This window comes from Harpia harpyja, chromosome 9 (assembly GCF_026419915.1).
Source record: "Harpia harpyja isolate bHarHar1 chromosome 9, bHarHar1 primary haplotype, whole genome shotgun sequence".
Classification (NCBI taxonomy): domain Eukaryota; kingdom Metazoa; phylum Chordata; class Aves; order Accipitriformes; family Accipitridae; genus Harpia; species Harpia harpyja.
The window spans coordinates 41,427,028-41,451,437 of record NC_068948.1 but is presented as its reverse complement, the minus strand read 5'-3'; the positions used below and the strand labels follow the sequence as shown (position 1 = coordinate 41,451,437).

Genomic DNA, 24,410 nt, shown 5'->3' with positions numbered 1-24,410 from the left:
CCTTTCATCCTGTGACCCCGGAGAGTGCTGTGCTGGGCAAAATGGGAGCTGTCGCCTTTAAACAAAGCATCTGTTTATTCTTGAACCAATTAGTGAGGGCAGTTAGATCTTGAACTCGTTACTGAGCCCAAAACAATTACGATAAAAACAAGTTCCAGATGGGCTCAAAAGGAGTTGTTTTTGTCTTTACTAAATTAGAATGGATTCCATGTCTTCAAGTTCCTCTGGCATTTATGGACAGGAAACATGAATTACACACAATAATTTACTACAAACAAAAGAGATGAACGCTGCAACAGCCCATTTATCTTTGCTCATGTGCCTTCTTGAGGTTTATGTGCTGCTTAACTCATGGGGAGAGTTAATAGCTTTTTTCTTTGTTTTCTAACTCTTTGCTATTTTGGTTTGCAGAAACTGAGACAGGAAGCTGTTGAGTTTCTGTTGCGGGGTGAAGCTTACCTGCAACCTCAGGCAAATGCTTGCATGTTCCTTAAAATCACCCCAGAAATGGGGAAAACAAAACCGGAGGTAACAGGAGGGTCCAGTAGTGGTCTGTCACTGTGTATGTGCAAAACCATTCCCTTTCAGGAAATATATATATATTTAAATCAAAGGCCAAATGAATCCACAGTGGCGACTGTGCAACACACACTAGTTCTTCTTTTCCAGGAATATTTTCTTGTGAGTTGGTTTGTGGATTGTAAATGTTGACAGTACAACAGGTTACGATCACTAATCCTGCAGATACAGAATGGGTAAATACTGTCTGGAAAAGAGAGTTGCCTCTGGTACCACCATGTTTCAGTTCTTCCTTTGAGTGACTTGAGCAAATGTTACAGATGGGAGTTCTTCCAATTAGTTCCTCGGGCAACTCCAAGAGCCCCCAGACAGACACCTTTTTCAAAGCCCATCCAAAATGGACTGAAGTCTGGGCATCAGACATATTTTTATGGGAACTCTGAGTTTCTGATGTCTTGGGTTTTGAAACTGATGCTGCACATTGACACGAATTCAACTGCTTCCAAAAGGAAGTGGAACCCAGAAGATGGCAGGCAGCAACGGTACATCATTGCTGCTCAGACCTGTGCTTACATCTGCTTTGGGTCCCTGGGCAGGGGGAGGACAATAGGACAAGGCAGGAGGAAATCAGCAAAGAAACTCCTGAGCAGTGTTTCTGTTCTGGCTGTCCCTCATACCTTCTTGCTGCTGAGACAAAGGGTTTGGGTTTGCTTTTTTCAGGCTTTAGTTAGATTCCATCATTTTATAGAAGGTGGCATGTCGGCATCACTACAAAGGTGTATAATGTGAACTCAGCTATGTGGCTAGGCTGATGTGAAGTTGTGGAAGGACATAACTCCCCAAATCCATAAAATGTGACAAGTGTTGTAATAAAGACTAAAGCTGCCCCTGGGCGTACTGTAGTGCATGAAGTCAGTTTGGCTGAGCTCCGAAGGGAGTGAGATCATGAGCAGAAAGCAGCCTGGGAACTGGGGGTGACACTGAGATTTGTTTGGCCTCTTCCAGTGTGAGATGGTGAGCTTCCCAAAGCATTTCACTGCTTCTCCTCCTCCCCCCATGAATCTTAGTAAAGAAGGTCTTAAGTAGAAGGCTGGACAAGTAGAGTTCTCCAGTTTTGCCTGGCAAACAAGGGAAAAGAAGAAAAATGAGAAACTGATGGCTTTTTTTTTTAGATTTCATGCAGTGTCTGATTTGTACATAGTCCTCCACAGGGAGTAAGTGGGATTGAACATTTGGATTCTCCTCTCTGTGGAGCTAGTGAGACTGAGCTCCAGGACGATGACCGCCTTCCAGCAGAGAGGCTCCCCATGTTCATCTCAGCCTTGGTTCAAACAAGGAAGGGGCAGGAGTCACAGTGCTTGAATTCAGCTTCTGGCTGGCATTGCCCGCAGGCAGCGAGAGCAGATAGGAAACCTCTAATCCCCCATCCAAAGGGGCAGGATATTTATTCCTTTATTTCATTTGTTATCCATTTATTCACTCTCAGTTCTGCGACTCAGTTGCCCCTTCTGCCGGGGCTACGAGCTCTGCGGCATGCTGAAGGGCCGAGCTGCAGCAGCATGGCATTTGGGCTGAAGCAGCCACATGAACACAGGCAGCCCTTTGCAGAGCTCCTGGCCCTGATGAGGAGCTGTCTTTCCTTGTAAGCTCAGCATTTCTCACCTCCCAGAGCTCTCACATCCATCCCAGCTCCCACCAAAAGCCTGTAACAACATAGCCAAGCTTATTGACACTGCTGCAGTTCGAGGTCCAAGTTTCCCCCTCCACTCCATTCCCAGGATCCCTAATGCGGCGCTGGCCTGGAGCGGTTTCTCCTTTCCCCCGAGCAGCCAGGTCAGAGACGGCTTTCAGCACCGCAGTGCCCAGGGCGCACAGGAACCTGTCCCCTGGTCTCATGGGTGCCCACCTGTCTCGTCTTCTCCCCTCTCTCCCCTGGTGTGTTGCTTTAACCTTCTGTCCCCTCATCTTCCAGCTGGGTTTTGCTCTTCATCAAAGGGCAGTCAGGGTGGAGGTGGTGGAAAACATAAAGACTCCCTCCCCCGCCAGTGATTTAATTTCCCATTAACTGAGGGTTTAAAGGGAAATCTCAGAGCTCATTAAGGCTCTGATGACAGCTTAACCTTAGCCTGCAGAAACCCAACACCAGGCCCATTCCTCCGCCTGAAACCAGGGTGGCTGTAACATCAGACCTGACTCCTGAGCATGGCAGACAGCTCTGGAAAGCATAATCAGCCCGAGAGTAGAGCATGTCAGGTTTATGCAGACCTTTATCAGATCATCCTTTCAAAGAGTGTAATATATTTGACACAGCTACGGGAGGAGCAGAGACACCCGGCGCTCTCCTGGAGAGCCGAAGGCAAATGCTGTCACCATTACTCCTCAGGGCATCGCTGGGCATCCCCTGACCCACCACCCCTGGTGGAACCACGCCGTCCCTTGGCTTCAGCCAGCGACTTCGCACTGCCCGGTGCAATGTCACACGGCTCGGGGAAGCGCCCTGTTGCTCCAACCAAGAAGAAGCAGAGGTTTTAGCACAAATGGCTAAAAACCCCAAGCCCTTTGTGCATGAGTGAAGGCAAGACCCTTTGGACCAGCAAAGCACCCGGCACGCCAGCTGAGGCACTCACGCACCTGCCCCTTTTCACAGCCCAGCTCCCAGCGGCGTGTCCCTCTCCCTCCCAGCAACCGGCTGTTCCCAGACCGCGGGAACAACCCGCGGACAGCCCCCGGCTCTCGCAGACCGAGGGCCCGGCCGCGGCGGACCCGACCTGAGCACACCGGACCCGCCGCCGGGCCGGGGTTCCCGCCGGCAGGCAGCTCCCCGCCCCGCCCCGGGGGGCGTGGCCGGAGCAGCGGGGGCGGGACCGGGCTCCGCCCCAGCCCGTGCAGCCCCACCTCCAGGGCGCGCACCCTTAGCCCCGCCCCGGCCCCCGTGTCCCACCCTTTTCTCCCGCCGATTCGCCTTCTCCCGGGAGGCACGTGACCTGCTTTTTGCCTTCCCCGCCTTCCCTCAACCACGGCTCACTGGGACCGCCCGCTGCCATTGGCTACAGGGGCTCGCCCCGCCTCCAGGAGGCGGCACCCCACCGGCTCTCCCCCCCCCGCCGGCCCGTCACCTGCTGCAGCGGGTCCATTCCGGGTTGGCGGCGGGTGGAGGCCGAGCGCATGAGGCGCACTCCGGTTGGCCAGCTCGCGCCGCCTGTCGCGTCGGGATTGGCCGGGCGCGGCCCGTAGGGGCGTGGCGGCGGCGGCGGCGCGCAGTTAGGGGGGGAGGGGGTGTTAAAGGGCCCGCGGCGCGGCTGGGCGCTGTCGCTGTGCGCCATGGCCTACCAGGGCTTCGCGCAGGAGTACCTGGGCATGCCGGCCGTGACGCGGGCCTACACCACCGCCTGCGTGCTCACCACCGCCGCCGTGGTGAGGGCGTGCGGGGTCCCTGCGGGGGGAGGCTGTGGCGGGGAGGTCAGGGTCCCTGAGGGGGTGCTGCGCTGTGGTTGGGGAGCCAGGGGGCTGGCTGAGGGCAGCGGGCGCCCGGCAGCGGGTGGCAGCTGCTCTGCCTGTCTCTCACAGCAGCTGGAGTTCATCACCCCCTTCCAGCTGTACTTCAACCCCGACCTCATCTTCAGGAAGTTCCAGGTGAGGCCTCGCCCGGGCTTCGGGGCCCCTCTTGCCCCTTCCCAGTGAGGGGTGGGTGCGACAGGCTGGGCCCTGGGTGTCCCGCTCCCCAGGGTAGTTGGGGAGTGCCGTGTGATCCCAAGGGGCTTCTTTCCCACTACTCCAGCATTCCCGGATTGGCGGGAGCTGGGTCACCAACATGGTGTCCCCTCTTGTCTTGTCACAGATGCCTGGATGGAGATAACTTCTTCCAGCCTTTCCCTGCCATACACTGCCTTGGTGTTTCCTTTTTTCCTTTACTCAAAATGTGTCTCTTCCTTTTCTGTGACACCAAGATGTTTGGCCAGCTGATGTCGGGCTGGGTGGGGAAGGCTTTATTGTAGAGAGGCATGGACGGTGATTTACTTTGGTTTGGGGTGCTGAATCGTGGCTGTCCGTCCCTTCCAGAAAAGTAGAGAAATCTTCTTTCCCGCACTTGGAAGAGCAAGATACTTTGATGTGGGCAATGGAGGGAGGTCCGTCCTGCATGAAGGTGGTGCAGCTCTTTGGTGTCCTGGGGTAGTTCTGAGTGGATGGGTGCATGACTGGGCGTCGCCAGTGGATAGGGTGATGGGCTGCTGTACATGTGATGGGGAGAGACCTGTCTGTCCACCTCCTTCTCTCTCTCCTCTCTCTTCTCTTTCAGATATGGAGGCTGATCACCAACTTCCTCTTTTTTGGGCCCCTGGGATTCAGTTTCTTTTTCAACATGATATTTCTGTATCCTTTGGTCTTAGTGAAGCTCTCTGCTCCCTTTTTGGCTTAGATGCAATTCCCCCTGTCCCATCTTCCTCCCTGGGCTGACTTGTCTTGGCAGCAGTCTAGGGTTGTGGATTCTTCCTTTGGCTCTTTTGGCCTGAGCTGAAGCCATTCACCCAACAGCTGTGGCCACCTCCTGTACCTCCATCTCTGCTTGCTGCGGGGCAGCCCTTGCCAAAAGGCTGAAGAAGCTGGCAGTGCTGCTACGGCTCATGCTGGAGAGCAGTGCCCGTTCCTGGGGTGAGCCCTGGCTGGAGCACAGCAGATGCCTCTCTCTTTCCCTGGGGTCAGTGGTATGAGGTGAAGTTTGCATTGTTCTGCTCTGGGGCTTGGACACCTGGCTGATGGCTTCCTGTGATGAAACAGCTTGCACCTGGCTTATTCCCTGTAAAGTCATGTTGTGGGGACACAGGGTGGCCAGCTGTTAATTTCCTATACTGCAACCCCTCCCTTCTCTCCTGCTCTCAGGTACAGGTACTGCCGCATGCTAGAAGAAGGCTCCTTCCGTGGAAGGACGGCTGACTTTGTCTTCATGTTCCTCTTTGGAGGGTTTCTCATGACAGTATCCTTCTGAGTTGGTTGAGGCTCTTTGGTGTCTTCTGAGATGCTGTCAATAGCGTGGGGCTTGTCTGCTGGCTTTCAGTATCCCAGCTGTATTGTGTAGTCTGTAGCAGGTACCTGCCTGCTGAGCAGGACAGCTGGCTTATGAACCTTCTTGGTGCCATGGGGCAGAGAGCTTTGTTGTGGCCCAGGCCTGCCAGGCACATGCCCTGAGGCTTGGTAGAGCTGTGGTGAGCATGTGGTGGAGGGACAACTTCTGGCTGTGCAGCAGCAGCTTGTGCTCCTCATCTTGCCCACCCGCGTCTCCTGGCCTTGTGCCTCACCCTTAGAGCGGAAGAAAAATACAGGAAAAGCTGCCTGGAAGTGCTGATGAACCTGGCAAGGGGATGGGCTGCCTGATCCAAGAAGAGGACGTGTGGCAGTGTGCTCGGGAAGCTCAGCCTGAAAGGAAGCCCCTTGTTACGCTCAGCGAGAAACCATCCAGCCGTGTCAGGGCAACTGTGTCTGAGCTCTACTGGGTGGAGCAGACTGGAGTGCTGCTACGATTGGCATGAGGCTGGGTCAGAAAACGGAGCTGCAGCTGAAGGGAAGAACACAGAACCATAAACACAAGGAGTGGGGTGACTACATACTGTCTGCTGTCGACACGCTGGGCAGCATGAGCCCAGCACTCTGTCCTCGCAACCTGTTAGTGGCTGGAGATACTATCACACATCTTAAGGAGTTCTTTTATTGTAGGACAAAATAGTCTGGATAGGGAGAAATACCTCCCTCCCAAGCATAAAATCTTCTCTGAATGTCTTGCTGTTGTCTTATGCAGATGGCTCAGAGCACTGTTCTCCCCACAGTGGTCTGCATGAAGCTGTGTGAACTCTTGTGGCTGTTGGCCATCCTCGGGTGTTTGGCTAGTCAGTGTCCAGGTCCCTGCTGCAGCTGCGTGCTTGGCCATAGGGAGATTTGGAGTCTAACTGCAACAAGGGCAGGGGAATATTTTGCCTCCAGCTGCCTCCTTGTCCTGGAGAAGAGGGCTGTGAATGGCAACAGCCATCTCACTGCTGAAATTCTTCTGTAGAAGGCGGATAATGAATGGAACGTGTGGCACATACTAAAAACTAGCTCACAAGTGCTCTAATAATATGAAGGCCCTTATCAGAATGTCATTTTTGATGGTCACTTTGTAAAGGTGACTATATGAGCTCCCTGGTCTTTGATGGCTGTGGAAGGTAGATTAAGGAGTGAGCAGTCTGTACGTGCCACTCTGGAGTGTCTTGCTCTGGGGTGGTAGGGAGGGAAATGCGGTGTGCCATGCCAGCCCAGGAAAGGTTTGGTGGCATGGGCAATATCTTGCATGCTGTGATCAGCTGCCTGTAGTTCTGGGTTTCCTAGTCACAAGGCATCCTCTGCTGCCTGCAGGTGGTGGGCAGGTTTTTTCCTTGACTCGGTAGTTCCTAGCTATTTGGACTCTTTGCCAGCCTGTTTTTCCTGGGCCAGGCTTTCACCATCATGCTGGTGTACGTGTGGAGTCGCAGGAACCCTTACATCCGCATGAACTTCTTTGGGCTTCTTAACTTCCAGGCCCCCTTCTTGCCCTGGGTCCTGATGGGATTCTCTCTGCTCCTGGGCAACTCCATCATCATCGACTTACTGGGTAAGTCAAAGCTGGTGGGTGCTGGGAACAAGGGCCCTTTGCAGCTGCAGTGCTCTCAATTCTTATAGATGCTACTGGGGCACTAGCATGGTTTCTTGGTTTCATCTTATTTCAGATGGTGGATTTCCTAAAGTGAGCTGGCTGAGGCTGCTGGGTGGCCAGCCTCCTGCCTGAGCTCTTGCTTGTGACCTGTGTTTTGCTATGTCTTCCACAGCATCAGAAGTTGGGCACAGCAAACAGCCTGGCCCTCTGGCACCCCAGCACTCTGGTGGGAGCTGGGATGTGGGTACACAGCTAAGGGATTCTTGGAGCTTCATCCTGCTTAGGCTCCCAGCAGCTCTGGGTCAGCTGGCAAAGGAGTCACAGCTGGGCCTGACCTTGCTGACATCTCTCCCCAGGGATTGCAGTGGGTCACATCTATTATTTCTTGGAAGATGTTTTCCCCAACCAGCCTGGAGGAAAGAAGTTGCTGTTAACCCCTGGCTTCCTGTAAGTAAAGCCGATTCTTTCTGGGCTTTGCTGTGCTGCTTCGCAACCTGGGTCACTTTCATAGCAAACTGTAGTCTGTGACAGCGTGGGGTGACTATAGGATGCAATTGCATGCTGATAGCACCTCAGCTTGACAGTTTATGCCTCTGCTGCAGAAAGCACTGGCACTTTGCACGTTATATACATATGTACACAGGGTCCATAAAGCAGTTGCTGTTACCTTAAGCTTTGCTAGTTGAACTGGAGTGTTCTTACTGCTTGTGGAAATGCTGGATGCAGGTAGGATTTTCTTCTGATGTATTTCTGTAGTTTAAGAAAACAGAATATGTTCTGCTTCATGCTGAGGATCAAAGCTGACCTAGAGATCAAGGAAGCGGGTACTGTCATGGTTACATATTGAGCTGAGCAAAAGAACAGTTAGGGCTGCTGCAGTAGGCAGGTGGCTGTGGCATACAGCCAAGCCCTGTGAAGGGCTAGGATGTGCCTAGGAGGGCTGAGGGTTTTGTCCTTGGCTCACTTTCCTAACCTGCCTGCTTGGTGGGATGGGCATGTCCCTTGCCAGGAAGATGGTATTTGACACACCTGAAGAGGATCCCAACTATAACCCTCTCCCTGAGGATCGTCCAGAAAACCAACCTAGAGACCAAGACCAGAACCAGCAGCAGCATCCACAGTAACACAAGGGACTTCTCCATGTGGCCAGATTCCTCTCTTCCGGCTGGACTTATGCTGTGGCCCAGAGATCCTACTGGAATAACACCAGTTGCCATTCCAATGTGTAATGTTTCACTGTTTGTATGGGTAACCCATCTTCCCTTTTTATCAAGTGGTTCCACAGAGCTTTGCACATAACAGATGAATGCTTACGGAGGTGTTCTAGGGACAGGGACTGGAAGTTGTGATGGCCCCTCAGTTACCCAGGGGGGGAATAAGTATCAAATGGGGTGTTAAACCAATTACTCCTTCTCTTGCTGTTAATGACTTGCTGTGTGCCAGGTCACTCTTGTCCTCTGTACAAAGACTAATGCTCCTGGCTCTCACTGTTGTGAGACATCTTTGTGGGCTTTCAATGAAGTAGTACTCCCAACTCTACCATGGTAGAATGCGGCTCAGCCTCTTCCTTTCCTCTAAGTCCCCCCTACCTTTTTTTGGTTGTTTCCAAAGAGTCTTTACATTAAAGTCTTTATTTTTCAGTTGTGTGTCCATTTCTGCCAGGGACAGAGGCAGCAATTCACCAGTACTCATCAGGACTTTGTTCAAAACTGCCAGGCTGCTTGCTTGGGCTTTCCTTTTTTGGTGGGCAAAGCAAAGTTCAGGCTAGCTGGAATGTGTCCTTCCCCTCTTCTGTCAGCAGGACTGCAGAGCATGAGGAGGCGGGCGGGGGTGTGTCTAGTTGGACAAAGGGATGCCTGGGAAAGGACAGGGGACAGAGCTGGACACTTGATCCAGGCAGTGACTGGAAGTAGCACTTGACACTAGTAATAAAGGCTGTCTGCACATGCAGTGTAATTCCACTCTTGTTGAATTTTTTCAGTTCTGAAACTTAAACATCTGAATTTTAGGGGAAAACTAAACAAGCTAGTCCCTTCCATGAACAGCTGTACTAAATGGATTTGGTCATTCTTGCTATTGCAGTACACAGGTGTGCTTGCACCAGACCTCAAAGCCTTTGGAGTAAATCTGCAAATGTGTCTTAGGATAGCTCATTTGGTAATGTTGCTGTCTGCTCAGCTAGACAAGCTTGCAAACCACCACTAAAACTTCTAAGAGAAATGTGAGTAACCAGCATCCAATTAAGAATGATATAGAAGCCTTGTGGCAAAGGAAGATTTAACCACAGCCTCCCCTGCTCCCACCTCCTCTGTGGGCTTCCCATGAGAACACCTTTTTTATGAAAAATCAGACTTTAATTTGAACAAGCTATTTTGCTGCACTTGTTTCCTTCTAGGAAGAGGATGCAAGAACTGTACAGATAGTAATCTTGTTCTGGAAGACACAGTGGTACTAAAGGCTAAGCAGCCTCAGACTTGAGAGGTACTTGCCATGCGCTTTGCTCATGACATAGTAACACAGAGCTGGTGTTTCAATCCCTGGGAAGAGTTTGTCTTTAAAGTCTACGGATGTTCTGTTTTAAATATTGCTTCTGAGATGGGACTTTGAAATGCAAAATCTGGGCTATGCTTTTAGCTAGGGTACTAGATTAACCTAAGCAGTTGTGATTATAGAGCAAGAAAGTTGCTCCCAGCTGTTGCCTAGTAGTCCTAATACATGGAGAAAGCTGGCTGAAGTTCTCATCTTTCTGGGACTTGGCCCCCTGGACTGTCCTGCCTTGCCCCTGGCTGCTTGGAGGGACAATTCCTACAGCCTCTCTGTGGCTTGAGAGGCAGAGGGAGGCACTTGTAAACCAGCCACAGAAGCTGCAGTCCTTGCATGTCTGTGCCTTGTGAATTTTAGGATGAGGTAACCACAAGCTTCACAGCCATTCAAAAATTGCATCACAGATGCTAGTTTAAGGCTACAGCACTCTCATGCTTGTTTTGGTCAAATTCCCTGAAGAAGCTGCTTGCAGAAGTACCTGATCATAACAAAGAGAGGCTGAAATGTTCTCATGAAGAGTTGGAGTTTTTATGTCCATGAGACAAAAATATGTATTTTACATGGGAGGCCAAGATGCAGCAGGAGTCCCGGGTTTTGTGTTACTTGCTGAAATAACCTTTCAGCCTCTCTAATAAGGAATAACGGATAGAGTACCACTCTGGCACTGGAGCCTAGAATAAGACTGCAATGATATGATTGCTAAATTGCAAGTTTGTGGTTCCTGCAGACTAACATCTGGAAAAAGTTCCCTCCCACCCAGGAATCAGAACTGGCTCTGCTATTACTCAAGTCTAAACATGATAAATTAAGGCTGGAAAGTGTTTTTTGACTGTGCTAGCAGTGTGGGTGGATCAGCAAGGATTGTAAAACCTATTGGCTTTATGATAAAGGCCTGAACATAACTGTCAGGCTGCCAGCAAAATCTGCCCTGCTTGCAACACTCATCAGTTCTGGCAGTGAATGGTAGGAACTCTTATCAAAGAGCTAGTGTACCTCAACAGCAAGGTAGGTTCTAATTAGTTTTTTAAGCAAGCTTGAATTTTTTTAATCTCACTTCAATGAATTTTCTGTTTTTAAGCTTCCCAGGGAAAGACAGGTTGTTTCTAGGGTTGCAAAATCCTGACATTGTAGTGCTAAGGGTATTTAAGACACCCACTTTGCTTTGGGCGCTCTGTGCAGTGTAACTGGCAGCTATGTGCACTGACAATGACCACAGCAAAGCCACTTGCTGAAAAGCAGCTGTAGTCTCAGTGATTGCAGGCTTCAGCTTTTGTACCAGTTCAGAGACTTTGTTTTCCAGATGCAGTCTTCACCGAAAAAAGGGTTCACCATACACCAGGTTGACATCTGACAGAAATGAATGTTACATTTGTGACTTCAGTTAAACTGTTCTACCCTTGTCAAGTAAGCCAGCTGAACACCTCACTGAGTTCCTTACAGACTGCACCAAGTGTGGTAACAGACCAGTCCTTAGAGAGTTGTTTGCGGCCTCTAGTTTTAAGTCTCATTCTCACTTTCCCTGCAGCAAAAGGCTGCAGGCTGTTTTATCTATCTGTTGAAGTAAAGCACTCGATTTCCACCATGCTTCAGGAAAACTGAAGGTACGTGAGTATTCAGCATTATACTCAAAAGCATTAATACTAGGCCCTGGGACTGCTCAGTTACCAGAATAGCACAAAACACAGTGAGATTCACTATTCATTCAAACCTACTGAACTCAACCTAAGTAGTATGCATTCCTTTTATTTAAAAAGTTGTCCTAATAGTGCATGTTGCACCTATACAAAAGAATCTTTACACTGTCCACACACAGGTATATAAGGGCTCCAACAGCTGCCACAGGTCTCGGATAGATCACGTGCTAACGCAGCGTTCTTGCTACGTGGCATTTAGGTGGAGGGGATGGGGGCAGAAGTCAGCAGTACTGGGAACTCTTGGCAAGTGGAATGTGTGTCCCCTTCAGGGACAGAAAGACCCCTGCCAATCCTAGATCCATTTGGGGAGAGGAGTAGGGATAAAGTCTGTAGGAAGAGCACCAGTGTCACAACAGGAAGATTACCAGGCTGGAGCAGTATTGGCCAAACGTCTCATGCGCCTAGGAGGGAGAGAAAGAGGTACAGTAAGTGCTGTGTTACAGTCATGTGAAATCTTATTAAAACCAATGCTTTTGGGGAGACTGCTGCAGCTTTGTGAACTCTGTAAACAGGTTTATTGCCTAGACAGACTTCCTTGGTCACCTGAGAGTGCCCCTGTTGATAAGGCTAAGACACTATTTTCAGAACGGCTTTTAGGGCACTTTTGCTGATTAACTTGGATTGAACTGATCACTACTGAAAACTATTCAACCAGCCATAGCTAAGAAGCAAAATAATTATGAATCTTAATCAGCAGTAAAAACATCCTGGTAAAGAGCTGAGCCAGCATATTTACTGTTCCCACAATGTATCTTTTGGAGACATTCTAGCAGTTCATTTTTATCTGCCAGGAGCAATTTCACCAAGTAGGAGCAAGTGCTCTCAACTGCTTGTCAAACATCACTTAGCAGGTCTCTGGTGGGCAGAGCTCCTCCTGGAATCACAACAGTGCTCCCCCACACTGGCAAACAGGTCAGCATCAGTCAGGCTAGAGCTGGGAGCTTGCCCATTCCTACATCAAACAGCACTTTACCCTACATAAAAGGAAACCTTGTGGCAGGATTCTAGGTAGCATGACAGTGCATGAAACTCCAGTATTTTTGATGAATGCCTTCCTATAGGAACAAATCCCCCTGCACAAGCAGAGCACCCAGGGAAAAATAATTAAAAAAAAAAAAAAAAAGGAAACGTTGCTTCAAGCAGGAGATGGTTAAAGTAGAGATTTAAATGTTTGTGGAGAAAGGTGCTAACAGTTTAATATCTTGAAGCTAAAGGGATATGAGTTTCTGTTGTGGTGTGCAAGTTTGAAATCCTGCCAGTTGGCTCTCAGCAGAGAAAGACAAACATCAAAGCTTTTAACTTCTGTCTTAAGAGACAGGCCAGAAAGAGAACTGTCTGAACGAGTGGCAGCACCTTGTATTTCTGTCCTGGTCTCTGATCTTCTTCTCCATCTCGGCATCTGTGAGGGTTTCCAGAAGAGGGCACCACTGGTCAGCATCCCCCGTGTTGCGAATAGCAATTTCCACAGTCGGCAAAGGGTTCTCGCTGCATGGCAGGGCAGAAGGCAACAAAGGAACATCCATCAGCGGTGCCAGAGCACTCCTCTGGGTTACCAACCCAGATGTAAGACACAAGGACAACAGAGCGTCATTTACAGGGTTTCAGGCTCAAGCATTCATTCTTAGCCCCGCATAGTACAGTCTGGTTCCCAGGAGCACACCAGGGGCTGACGGTTACAATCTTGTGGAGCCTGAAGTTTCTGGGAAACCAACTATGACCATCTCCTTTCACCACCGGAGAGGGGTTTGTCAAAGCAACCATGGCTGACGCAGTTCTCTCCCGCAAAGGCCATTACGTAACTGGCTGACAGTGTTCAAACCCAATTAAGCACAGGCAAAGTTCATACCAGTTTATTAGCACTGGGAGCACTTCTCCCAGAGCAGCAGCTGAGCAGAGACTGTTAACAGGGCTCTTGGTCTAGCTTTGCCTTTCTGCAACTCTGACTTCCTAGGTTTAGTTTGCCTAGCACACCTCTGACAGCTCTTCCCTGGCAAAAGTCTGACTTTCTGGGAGCCTGGTGGGATGGGAGCCTGATGGGAACAAACATTGTTCTCCCAATTGCCATGGAAAGGGTCATCTTTTAGGACCTGCTGTTGCAACCAGGCTGTGGCTACTCCCTGCACAAGTAAAGAAACACCAGGCTCTGTCCCAGATCACAAGATCTGCTCGTCGGACATCTCTCTGCCCTGACCAGCTGTATTATCACATGCACAAAAATATTTACTGCTTCACTAGCTACTTTTCAGTAAAAGTCAACAGGAACTGACTAGGAGTAGCTTCCCAAATATTGACAGTGGAGCCGGAAGCCCAGCATAAATATAGAGGAGCCTCAGAATGTAAATGTTTGCTTTGAATTCTAGAAAGCAGCTCATCCTGAGCTGCAGGAAGTGTGTGTGTGAGAGAAGCCCTCCGGCAGGTGTGCACACACATCTGGCCCCCTCCACAGGGACATGCCTCCATGCACAGGATTTCAGCACTCATGGGCAGCCCTCTCGTTCCCCCAGGAACTCAAATGCTAATCGCCATGGGAACAGACATCTGCATCAAAGCTATTAATCTAGAATAACAACTCTTCAAAGTAATGCTACAATGAAAAATTAATCCAGTGCCTTTGGTATCTGATCCTGGGAGGAAGCTTTAGTCAAATCTACTTCCAGTACTGCTGACATTCACTAAGCAACATTCAAAACCAGGAATTTCATCTTAGCCCCAGATTGCTACACATTCCAGGCTAAATGCTAGATCTTAACTGGCTTTTTTGACTTGATAGCATGGTCTCTACCTCATTTACTATGCTTAACACTGAGCACCCACTAGAATCAAATGCAGGTTGGAAAACCAGCCTCATGCACATAACTTAATTGCAAGCCAACTCAGATGCCACATTCCTTTAGCAAAAAATCAGAGATAAACTGAAAAAATTCTCCCTCACCTGTCATCCAAAGTAAGACAGCTCCTCCTCCCGTTATTTTCTGATGAAAAGGACAGTGCTGCTGGCAGAATGACTGAAATGCGCTGTCAGCTGCAAGATTCCCAGTGGAGCAAGACACTCCCTCTGCTAGGGTGCAGGCCACTGGCAGTAGTGTCACGAGCATGCCAACAGGGCAGGGAAACATCTTATTTTGGAAAAGGTGACTCCTCAGGCACATAGGTTTGGTGTGTGACAGAACCTGTGCCATCACTCAGGTCTCAAAGGCAAAACTCTGGCTATGAAGTGCTGTTTGCTGCCACTAGAAAATGTACCGAGGGGGAATCATCACAGCACACCATCCCCCTGAAAATCCCATAAGCATCAGTTAACTGTCTGCTTCCAGTCCTGCCCCTTCCATTGGGCTTTCAGGCTCTCCTTGTTCTGCACAGAGCAGGCCATCTGAAAGAACTGCCCTGGCTTTCATCAACTAGAAGACAGTTTCATCTCTCCCTCAGATGATTAAGAGGCACATGACTTCTCAAACCCCAAGTCCCTCGACAGACTAAGGTTCTTTGGATACATCTAAAGCAGACCCTTTCTTACATCAGTGGAATGACTTTGGAGCAACCACCACTCCTGTGGTTTGGGAATTCAGGAACTAACTAACCACAGAACCCAAATATCATTAATCACTGTAAGGTTTCAAAAGTACTCCTTTGCTGGAAGGAAAGAGGGAAGAGGAGGACATGTTTTTACTATGACACAAAACGAGGTTTAAATTAGATGGTTTTTCTTCCCTGAACAGCTCATGTCTACGTACTTTGCTCTGTTGCAGTTCCCTTCCTAGTTTTCGATTCTTCCCCTTGCAATATTGCCACAGTCTAAAGCAAGCCTGAAATCCACCTGTTTGAAATACCCCTAAAAGGAAGCACTCTTGAATAACCATGGCCAGATACATGTTTTTAAAGAGAATACCGTGAAGTTGGCATTAATACATCTGAGTGAGCCTGGGCAGCACTGACTAAAACTTTACTTGCTGCAAGTTACAGAGACTGATAAGAAGCAAAGGGAGAAATGAACCCCCTTCACAACAGTTAATATGTACACAGATTAATTTCTTAACTCTGATATCTGCAATACATGGAGAAGCACAGGAAGGAGGGAGAGCATTTAGTGTCCACTAAATGTGGACAAAGCCTGCCTCCAACACACCAAGTGACAAGAATTAGGAACAAATGCCCTGTGGTCTGGCAGGCTGTATGCTAAAAAGTTGTCGAAGTAAATTAACTGGGAAGGTAAATAAATTGTGAGTAGAAAAGAGGGCTTCCTGGCCAGCATGGTGTGAACAGGGCCACCTCTCTTCTTCAAGGAAGATATGAAGAAGAAAGCTCAAACTCCTGGGAATGCTCAGGCAACAAGGAGTCCTACTAAACCTTATGGAAATGAACTCACTCCCTGCCATAAGCTAGCTTAAACTATAGACTAAAGTCTACTTCACACTGGCTCCAAGAACTGCACCTACCAGCAGGGACACTTTTACTCTCTGCTACTGCAGGCCACAATGCAGACAGTGCTAGCTCACTTCTGTCATAGTTATAATACACTCAGCAGCAGGGGAGAAGAGGCAGTACTACAGGTATCAGATTCCTATCTACCACCCTCCAAGTTCCCATAATTTCTCAGGAATGCACACTCATTGTTCCGTTGTTACAGTTGGATATGGTCCCATGCTGGATCTGCAAATATCAGTCAGCTGTCATGGATGTTAAGGTAGAAGTCACCTCCCCACCTCCATAAGGAGAAAGGACATCAGCAGGATGGACACACAGTCTAACAGTTTCAGTAGAAGAGTTTAATTCCCATGTGGTAAGGGGTGCCTTTCCATTTTCTAATATGAACCACTCTGGCGATCATTTTAGAACCAAGTAGTTGCTGTGGAAGATTTTCAGGATAAAAATAACCTCCAGAAGAAGCAGAGTGAAACTAGTGGAAGAGCAGCTGTTCCAGAGCAGATCAGTGCCCATTTTCCACAGAAGGCTGACCAGACAGGAAACCTTCAGATGGAGGAGGAGGAGGAAGGAGCAGAGCTCAATGGCAGCAGCCAGCTGCCTCACAGCCTCCACCTCCTCCTTGCTTACCCCCACCCCAACTACTCATTGCCCTCTCCCTGAGGTAGGACAGGGCTGGGCATGTTTCCCTTTGCTGCCTAGGCAGGTCATCCTGCTTCCTCAAACTGACCTCTACAGAACTGCTGTCAACAGTACCATTCCCTCACCTCTGCAAATACATCATTTGCTGAATTCTCAAACTTCCTTGACTGTCACCATGACCTGAACTCAAAAAAAATCACAGCACACATTAAGGGATACTTACAGCCTGCAGACTCAGCAACATGCTGAGGATAACATCAGTACAGTAACTCACCACAGAACACTGCACAGCACAACTGGAAACGATTATCATTAGGAGACAAGTTACAAAGCTGACTAATCAAACCTGACACTGCTGCATTCCAGCTGTGAGAAGGCCCTATGATCAAGCCAATTTTAACATCAGCTGGGGTAGAGAGCTACAGTTTAAATCAGTCTTAGCTCAAAACACCAAAGCTTGAGACAGTGGATGGCCCAAGTTAGGCAAAGCCAACAAAACAGAAATGTATCCGGGGCTCATCGTCATCATGAGCATGCTTTAGAAGAGGGAGACACAAGGTATTCAGTCACTGTTAATTACAACAGACTTTCATTCTGCAGCAAAAGCTGACATTTCATCAATATTTGGTCCTGAAATGTATTACACCCAACAGGAGAAGATTCCTGAGCACAAGCACAAAAAATTGTAAGGAGGACAGAACGGGTGCAAGCCATAAGGACCAATTTCAAATGAAGCTTTCTGCATCAGGTCAGCTGTTCTAAGATTCACTGATGCTAATACCCGTGAAGTACAAACACACACCCACAGCCGTACTAGGAAGATGACAGTTCCGTACCTGAAGGCGTATGTCTTCTGATGCCAACTCAGCTGTCCCCGGATGCTGTAGGCAATAGTTGTGACAAACTCCCCACCCAGGCCAAGCTCTGAGCACAGCTTCAAGGCAAACTTCTCTGGTGAATTCTCCTTCTCTGACATGTCCCACTCGAACTGGTCTACAAGGGAGATGTTCCCTACATGGATGTTTAGCTGGAGACAAGGGACGAAACATGTAATTTGTTTCCATTCTCACAATAGTTTGTCAAAGGTCATTTAACTGAGGAGGCAGAGGCTGGAGAAGCAGAGCGGTAACTCCTAGTTCACTGCATCTGCAGAGCTCCTTAACTGAATTCTTAATTCCAGCAGCATTAAGACAACTCGGCTTTGCTCACCAAGGTTCAGCTCTTCCAAAATAACATGACAATACTTTAACTGAACTATTTCATCTCAGGGGCTACTAGCACATGAATGTTTAATAATCTGCCACCTTGGTTCTGTTCTCAATACAAAGGACAAAATGCAATCTGGATGCAGGACTGGAATTAAGAGCCCCTTTGCTCCAAGGGAAGCCTTTGTACTCTTACTCCCCCATAACATAACTAGAGAAACCCAAATGGTTCAGCTCTCTGTATTACCTTAATAATAACTCGTTGGTCTGACTGATCTTCTAGGATACTGTCAGTTGGGTACGACTCGATCTGTTGTCGGATGGCAGAGGCAATAGCAGGGACAAAGGTCAGAGGATTCAAATCCAGGTCATCGCAAAGAATCTCAGAGAACATTTCTGGGGTCATTAGCTTTTCTGATACAGAACAAGAATGAACAGACACTGTTAACTTTCTCAGAAATCAATGTCTGCCACTTACAGAATGCACAAAATTAATCCCACAGTGTGACAAAGGGAATTCCAAATACATCACCTTTTGTATCAGGTTTGTAAGGACATGCACACCAACATAGGGACTTAAAGCCTTCTTTACTTGCTCCACGGAGACAACGTAGCTATGGTCTAATAATCCACATACATAAAGGAGCCATACACATTAACTGTTCTGTATTTAAAGTATCTCAGCTAACAGAATAGTCTTGGACCACTGAGCTGATGAACTGGGTCAGGAAAATATGCCAGTTAAACTCTTCAGAATACATGTGTCCAGGAATGACTGCAACCCATGGAAGTGGCAGAGCATTCACCAAGAGACACGAGAGCTGAATACAGTCCAAAGTGGGAGAGCTTTAAAGCTTTGTGTATATGGGGCAAGGACATGCACACTCATGCTTGTTTTCTCTTCATATTTGGTGATGGATACAACTATCTCTCTCCAGCCTCATGAAACTCTCCTTCCTACATACCATTCATGTTCCACGTAAACGCATCTCTGAGTTTCTGCCCATCAATTTCCATATCAAGCCTGATTGGAACCAGAACCTCCGGCTGGGATGCATTCTCATGGATCACTGCTGGGTCATGGTCATCAAAGCTAATACGAAGAGCAACAACACAGTATATGCAACTAGCACATCTGGCATACATAGAGGGACGGCAATGTTTGTTGGAAGCAATCCCTACACTACAAGTCCCCAATCAGTCTTTTGACAGACTCCTCAATGCAAGCTTACAGGCCTGTGGCAGCCAAAAGTTTATCACCTTTTATTACATCTATCATAATACATTCCTGCAAATAAAACAAGGAAGCTTTCCAGGATTACATTTATCTTGGTGTCCTCAACTTTTATAATAGAAAATAAAAGATAGTCATGAGCCACAGCAGCATTTTCCATTAAAGAAATTAGATCAAAGTTACTGGAATATGTCAGTGAGAGGCAGCCTGTCCTTCACAGAGAGGGTTTGCAGGCTCCTCAAATGACGAGTGCTCAGCACATCAGCAAAAGTAGAAGGAACTCATCACAAAAAGAATAAACCATTTTCCTGACAAAAGGAAAGCCTCCTCTCTGAGCCATGGCTGGCCGCTCTAAGGAAGAGCCTCAAGACATATAGTTTATCTAAGAACCTCCAAATTAGCAACCTGTAGGTCTTTTGTCAGTTAGAGATAAATCACAACGTTATATTAACTCATCAGCACTACCCCGGCAGCACGTCATTTTGGTAACCATTTCCACTTTTCAGAAGCAGGAAGCTGTCTTACCACAGAGGGAATGTTCTCTTCTTATCCCTGCCCATGCGATTTCTGTTAATTGTTGTTGAGCATGGCACTGCATCCAGGTGATGAGAGCTGTTGGGCAGGGTTGGCACCCACTGGTTGTTCCTCTTTGCCTTCTGTTCTCTAAAGAAGGAGACTGCATGTTAAACTGCAGACCCTGAGCACCACTGCTGCTACTTAAGGAATGGTATCATTTTAAACTTGAATGAGCTCCTGCTATTTTATTCTGGAACCCTCAACAATATTGTTCCGAGAAACCATGTTTCCACGCTAGCCTCTGGGAAGCCTATTCTCCAGCTCACAATTATTCATCAGATATGAATCCAGGTGCACCATTATAAATACTAGGTTCGTACTTGGATGTTCTATCTATACTTTATAAAAGGACTGCTGAGAAATGCGAGGTCTCCAGAAGACAGTACGTGCAGAGAGCATGTTCTGCAAAACATGTTACAGCTGGAATGCAGTAATTGCAAGATGAGCTGTATCATCAAACACTTATGTTTTTCTTCCTGTTGTATGTGGGCAGTAACCCAATCCTTACACTCTGGAGATCTTCATTTGCCCAACACTGCAAACAACTGTTAGCACAGACTGGCAAGCACCCCCCTGCACAATGGCCTGAGTTTATGCAATTTCTTGTGCTTCCTGCCCAAGCTGACATCTTCCAGGCAGCTCTGTTCTGATCTTGGCCCTCACCGACACTGGTTACCTGAGGTAGGTAGGAGGTTCTGTGCTGATAGACACCGCCTTGTATTTCTCATCGTTTCCATCCAAGATCTCTTCCACTTCAGAGGCCTTTAACAGTGTCACGCTAGTGGCTAATGTTGTATAGCCATGATCTATTACCAGGAAAGATGCCAATAATTAACATAGAAAAGTACTACATAGCAATGTAGCATTAATAGGCTGCATAGTGAAGAGCCCTCCCTGATGCTGCAGGAGGGACTAAAATAGGTTACCAAGCGGTACAAGTGTGTGCCCCAAAAGTCCTTTGGGCTTCGTTTATCTTCTCATAGACATTTAATTTTCAAGAAAGGTTTTGACATGGCATTTTGTACACATGGGATAAAAGGAGATGACAAAACTTTCCACTGTCATTTCTGAGCTGCCAGAAGCCTCCACCCTCCCTCACACACCAGGATGCTCTGCTACTGGGGTAGATTACTTGAACTGGAGTGACCAGAAGCCCAGCCACAGTGCCTGGCACTAAAGAAATACAATCGGGTTTTGACATCCATCTAAACAGCAGGAATAAACATGACTTTCTTGGGAGCAGGGGTGAAATGTCTTAGTTAATACATAGCAATCCCCACCACATCGCCTAGAAAAGAAATACAATTCACAAGACAAAAGCAGTATGACACCCTGGAATGGTCACGTAGTGATAGAGCCAAGATTTGCAAAAGGCGTCAATATCTCTTTACCTTGTACAGCTACCTTGCTTATACTCTATTAAAAACATCTTTCATTTGGACTAAGAGTCAAGACACAGGGAGGGTTAGAATTACATGACCTTCCCTCAGGTACTACCACTGGATGAACCTCATTCTTCCAGGGTGCAACTTATTTACAGACTCAAGTAAGTTTCATAACAGAAATTATCAAAGATGGAAACAAACACTACAAAAACAAAACTTCAGAAAAAAGTAGTCCTTAAATCCTCATAATTATTAGATAAACTTTAAATCCAACATGCTTTTACTTAAGGAGAGGAAGAGAAGAACAATTCTTTCCTACCCTGAGTTGCCCTTTGCAATCACATGATTTAGCCCTGCACACCTACATCTGCCAAAATGATGTAAAATCTCTTCCACAGCTTTCTGGGAGGAAAAGCCCAGAAAAAAAATAAATCCTCAGTGGACTTAAAGGTTGGAAATAGAAAGTCAATGATCAACAGAAAAGCTGATAAGACTTGGGAAAGGGGGAGAAACCTCAGGACAGCTCTTGCTGAATTACAGAGACCACCTGCATTTGAGAGTCCCATTAGGGTTCTGAGAAAGAGGAGTTAAGCATGTGATCAGGATGCACAATTAGGGCAACCACAGGGAGAGATCAGAGGAAGAGGATTAGACATTAATATATATTGTAATAGCACCAAAGGTCACAGCTGAGATTCTTCCTCTAGCACAGCTAAGAATAACAAGCAGATAAGACTTACATCTTCTGGGACTGTGAGACCGCTGATTTTCTGTTGGGGAAAAAAAAAAAAAAAAAAGAAAACAAAGCAACAGGTCAGCAGGATACTTGGAGGAAAGAGACGTAAGTCCAGAATGAACCATTTATTTTTATTATGCTTTAGTCTAAAGAGTGTACAAGTCATATTGCTAAGAAATTTAACTGCTTGTTATTAGTCCCCCACCAAAAATAATACTGAGGCAGCTGTATTCTCACTGTGGCAGTCACATCAGTGGCAATACACAACAAATTCTGGGAGGCATAAACATTCAGTCCCTGCAAAAAGCAGTTACGCAAAGACACACATTTTCAATGGGGCATCCTTGCAACATTCCTGCCTATTTGACAGAAGAGACAAAGATGCCCCTCCTTGCCTGTAAAAGTCTCTTCTGAAATACGGTATTGATTTTCAGAAGTGGCTTTTGCTTTGTGATGAATGCAGCCAACGCCAGGAAAGCCATGACGGATGTTTCCATTTTAGAACATTTTTGATGAGTTGATGTTTGTTGCCAGGCTGAACCAGAAGCTACCAGTGCCACCACTGCAGAGTGCTCCATCACTGGGGCAATCTGAAGTGATTCGCACAACCCTCAAGGTACAAAGCCTCTGAATCACCAGAGACAGTTTTTCAAGGCAAGTTTCAGATAAACGTTACTGGGAACGTTTACTCATCTTCTCACCATGTGAAGAGGCCACTATCTTCTTCCTTTCTTCCACTGTGGCTAGTCGCCTCCAGAGTGAGGGATATCTCTTATACAGGGAACCCCGAAACATACGCAAGTAGTTCCCCACCTACAAAAGAAAAGTGGAGACGTGGCCTACTGTTCCAGTATGGCCTGGTATTCCATTTAGGAGATTTTTAGCAGAAGATGAAACAAATTCAGCTCTTTGTAATGATAAGAGGGACCTCCTAAGAGGGGGGTTTTTTTGTTGTTTTTCGTGATAGACTGACTGCACCGGCTCTGGCATCATATACCGCCGCAATTTTTGCAGCAATAGAGAAAACAAAGTTTTTATCAGCACTTATTTCACTAGTCTGATACGAAAAAACTCCCATCCGTTGACAATAAACCATTTAGTGGGAAAAAAGACTCCATTCATTTTCATGTATTTTTGAACAACCTAATCTTTCTTTACTTCAGTTTCTGTTTCAATGTACAATGCTCAATAGGAATTAAATCAAACCAGATACCCAGATCTCCAACAGTTATCATATTTACTTTGAACCCCTGTGCCATCTAGACTTTGCTCGAATACAACAAATGCCCAAAGACTCGTGTTTTAAATCCTTTGAATGTGTAAAATGTGATCACTGCCAATAATCCTCTTTCAGATTTACTGAACATCTGTAAAGCAGTTCCATTCTTCCTGGCACAAGATCCTCACCTGTGCTGAAGGCTACTGCAGGACTTGCTGAACAACAGAACTATTTCTAGACTCTAAAATCAATTTTTAAGACTGGCAGTAGTACACTGGCAGACTGCCACACAATAAGGTCTTTATTCTTTGTTTGACAAGACTCATTTTGATCTTAACATCTACTTTCAGGTAATTTTTAATCGTATCTGTTGCTCTACAGTGCTCATCAATGGACAGAAACTAATGATAGATAAAGACGGCAACCCTTTTCCTCCTTCCATGTGTCTGGTACGGCAGTCTCACAGATTAGCTGACTGCGGTTACAGTTCTTCTTTCAAATCTTACATTTCACATGAGAGCGTGAAGACCTTCAGCCGTTGCTCAACCTATACAGCTGGCAATTTAACTTACCCAGTATTTCCTTTTTCACATCAAATGGGGGGCTAAAACATTTTTTTCCAGTTTCCAACTGTGGTCACTTCCCTGGTGCTGAAGCACCAATGTTTCTTGCTTCAGTAAGGCTCGTCTTCAGGGAGGCAGAGCAGCCTCTCAGCGTGAGAGAACGGTGTCAGCATATACACTTGGTGCTAAAATGCTGCACCCTGGCATGTGTTGGCAAGACTCATTTGCACAAGGCTGAAGGAGCTGCGCTGGCCGATTTTGGTGTTGTTACTAAGCACAAAGGCCTAGATGCGGACTTAATTACCTCACAGCATGTGAAATAATCCAAAACTCCGAACAAACGTGCGACAAAAATTCCTAAGGTGAGTATGAGGGAGTGAGGCCTCAGGCTACGATCAGGTGAGGACCCAGCCTCTACGTACTCGTCGTGCGGGTCTCCAAGAGCCGCCCTGACTGGGAGCACTGGTCCCAGCACGGCTGAGGCTCTCGGGCAGAGCTCACCGTCCGGCCCCCCCCCAGAGCCCGGGCCCCCGCCGCGGGAAGGGCCGAGGGGACCCGCAGGGCCTGGAAGGCCGCCGCCTCCCCCATGACAGGACTCCCCTCAGCCCCTTCCCCACCCTGAGCCCAGCCCCAGCCCCCGACAGCTCCCCCAGCCCGGCCCGGCGCCCCGCTACCCCCGCAGCCTCCCCCGGGCCCTCTTCCCGCCCCGGGGCCGCCGTTGATGCGCGGGGCCGCACCTCGGAGCCGATCATGTAGAACTCGCCGTCCTCCTCCAGCTGGAACTTGACGGGCTTCTGCCCGAAGGTCTTGCTCAGCGCCATCATCATCATCGTGGCGGCGGGAGGGGGGCGGCGGGAGCGCCCGGCGTCCTGAGGGGGCCCTGAGGCGGCGGCGAGGGGAAAGACGACGGGCGGCGCCGCGGCCTACTCCAGCCGCCGCTCCGCGCATGCGCCGCCGCGTCCCGCCCTCCCCCGGTCCCGCCTGAGGGGAGGATGGCGGCGGGCGGGCAGCGC

At 48.1% G+C, this 24,410-nt stretch overlaps 2 protein-coding genes across 2 annotated transcripts; one reads left to right on the top strand and one right to left on the bottom strand.

Annotated features, from left to right (window-relative positions):
- Window positions 1-3,784: 3,784 nt before the first annotated feature.
- On the top strand, window positions 3,785-8,820 carry LOC128145633 (derlin-2-like). Its single transcript, XM_052796079.1, has 7 exons — window positions 3,785-3,933; window positions 4,087-4,152; window positions 4,817-4,890; window positions 5,398-5,491; window positions 6,943-7,138; window positions 7,537-7,627; window positions 8,190-8,820. The coding sequence occupies exons 1-7, from the start codon at window positions 3,841-3,843 to the stop codon at window positions 8,302-8,304; spliced, it is 729 nt and encodes a 242-aa protein (XP_052652039.1). The 5' UTR covers window positions 3,785-3,840; the 3' UTR covers window positions 8,305-8,820.
- Window positions 8,821-11,451: 2,631 nt separating this feature from the next.
- SMARCB1 (SWI/SNF related, matrix associated, actin dependent regulator of chromatin, subfamily b, member 1) lies at window positions 11,452-24,317 on the bottom strand. The gene is made up of 10 exons (XM_052796077.1): window positions 24,135-24,317; window positions 22,317-22,428; window positions 21,620-21,649; window positions 20,171-20,300; window positions 19,444-19,581; window positions 18,650-18,777; window positions 17,932-18,098; window positions 17,316-17,506; window positions 12,772-12,903; window positions 11,452-11,819 (listed from the first exon to the last, which is right to left on the bottom strand). Exons 1-10 carry the CDS (start codon window positions 24,225-24,227, stop codon window positions 11,780-11,782), a joined length of 1,161 nt encoding a protein of 386 aa, XP_052652037.1. The 5' UTR covers window positions 24,228-24,317; the 3' UTR covers window positions 11,452-11,779.
- Window positions 24,318-24,410: the final 93 nt, after the last annotated feature.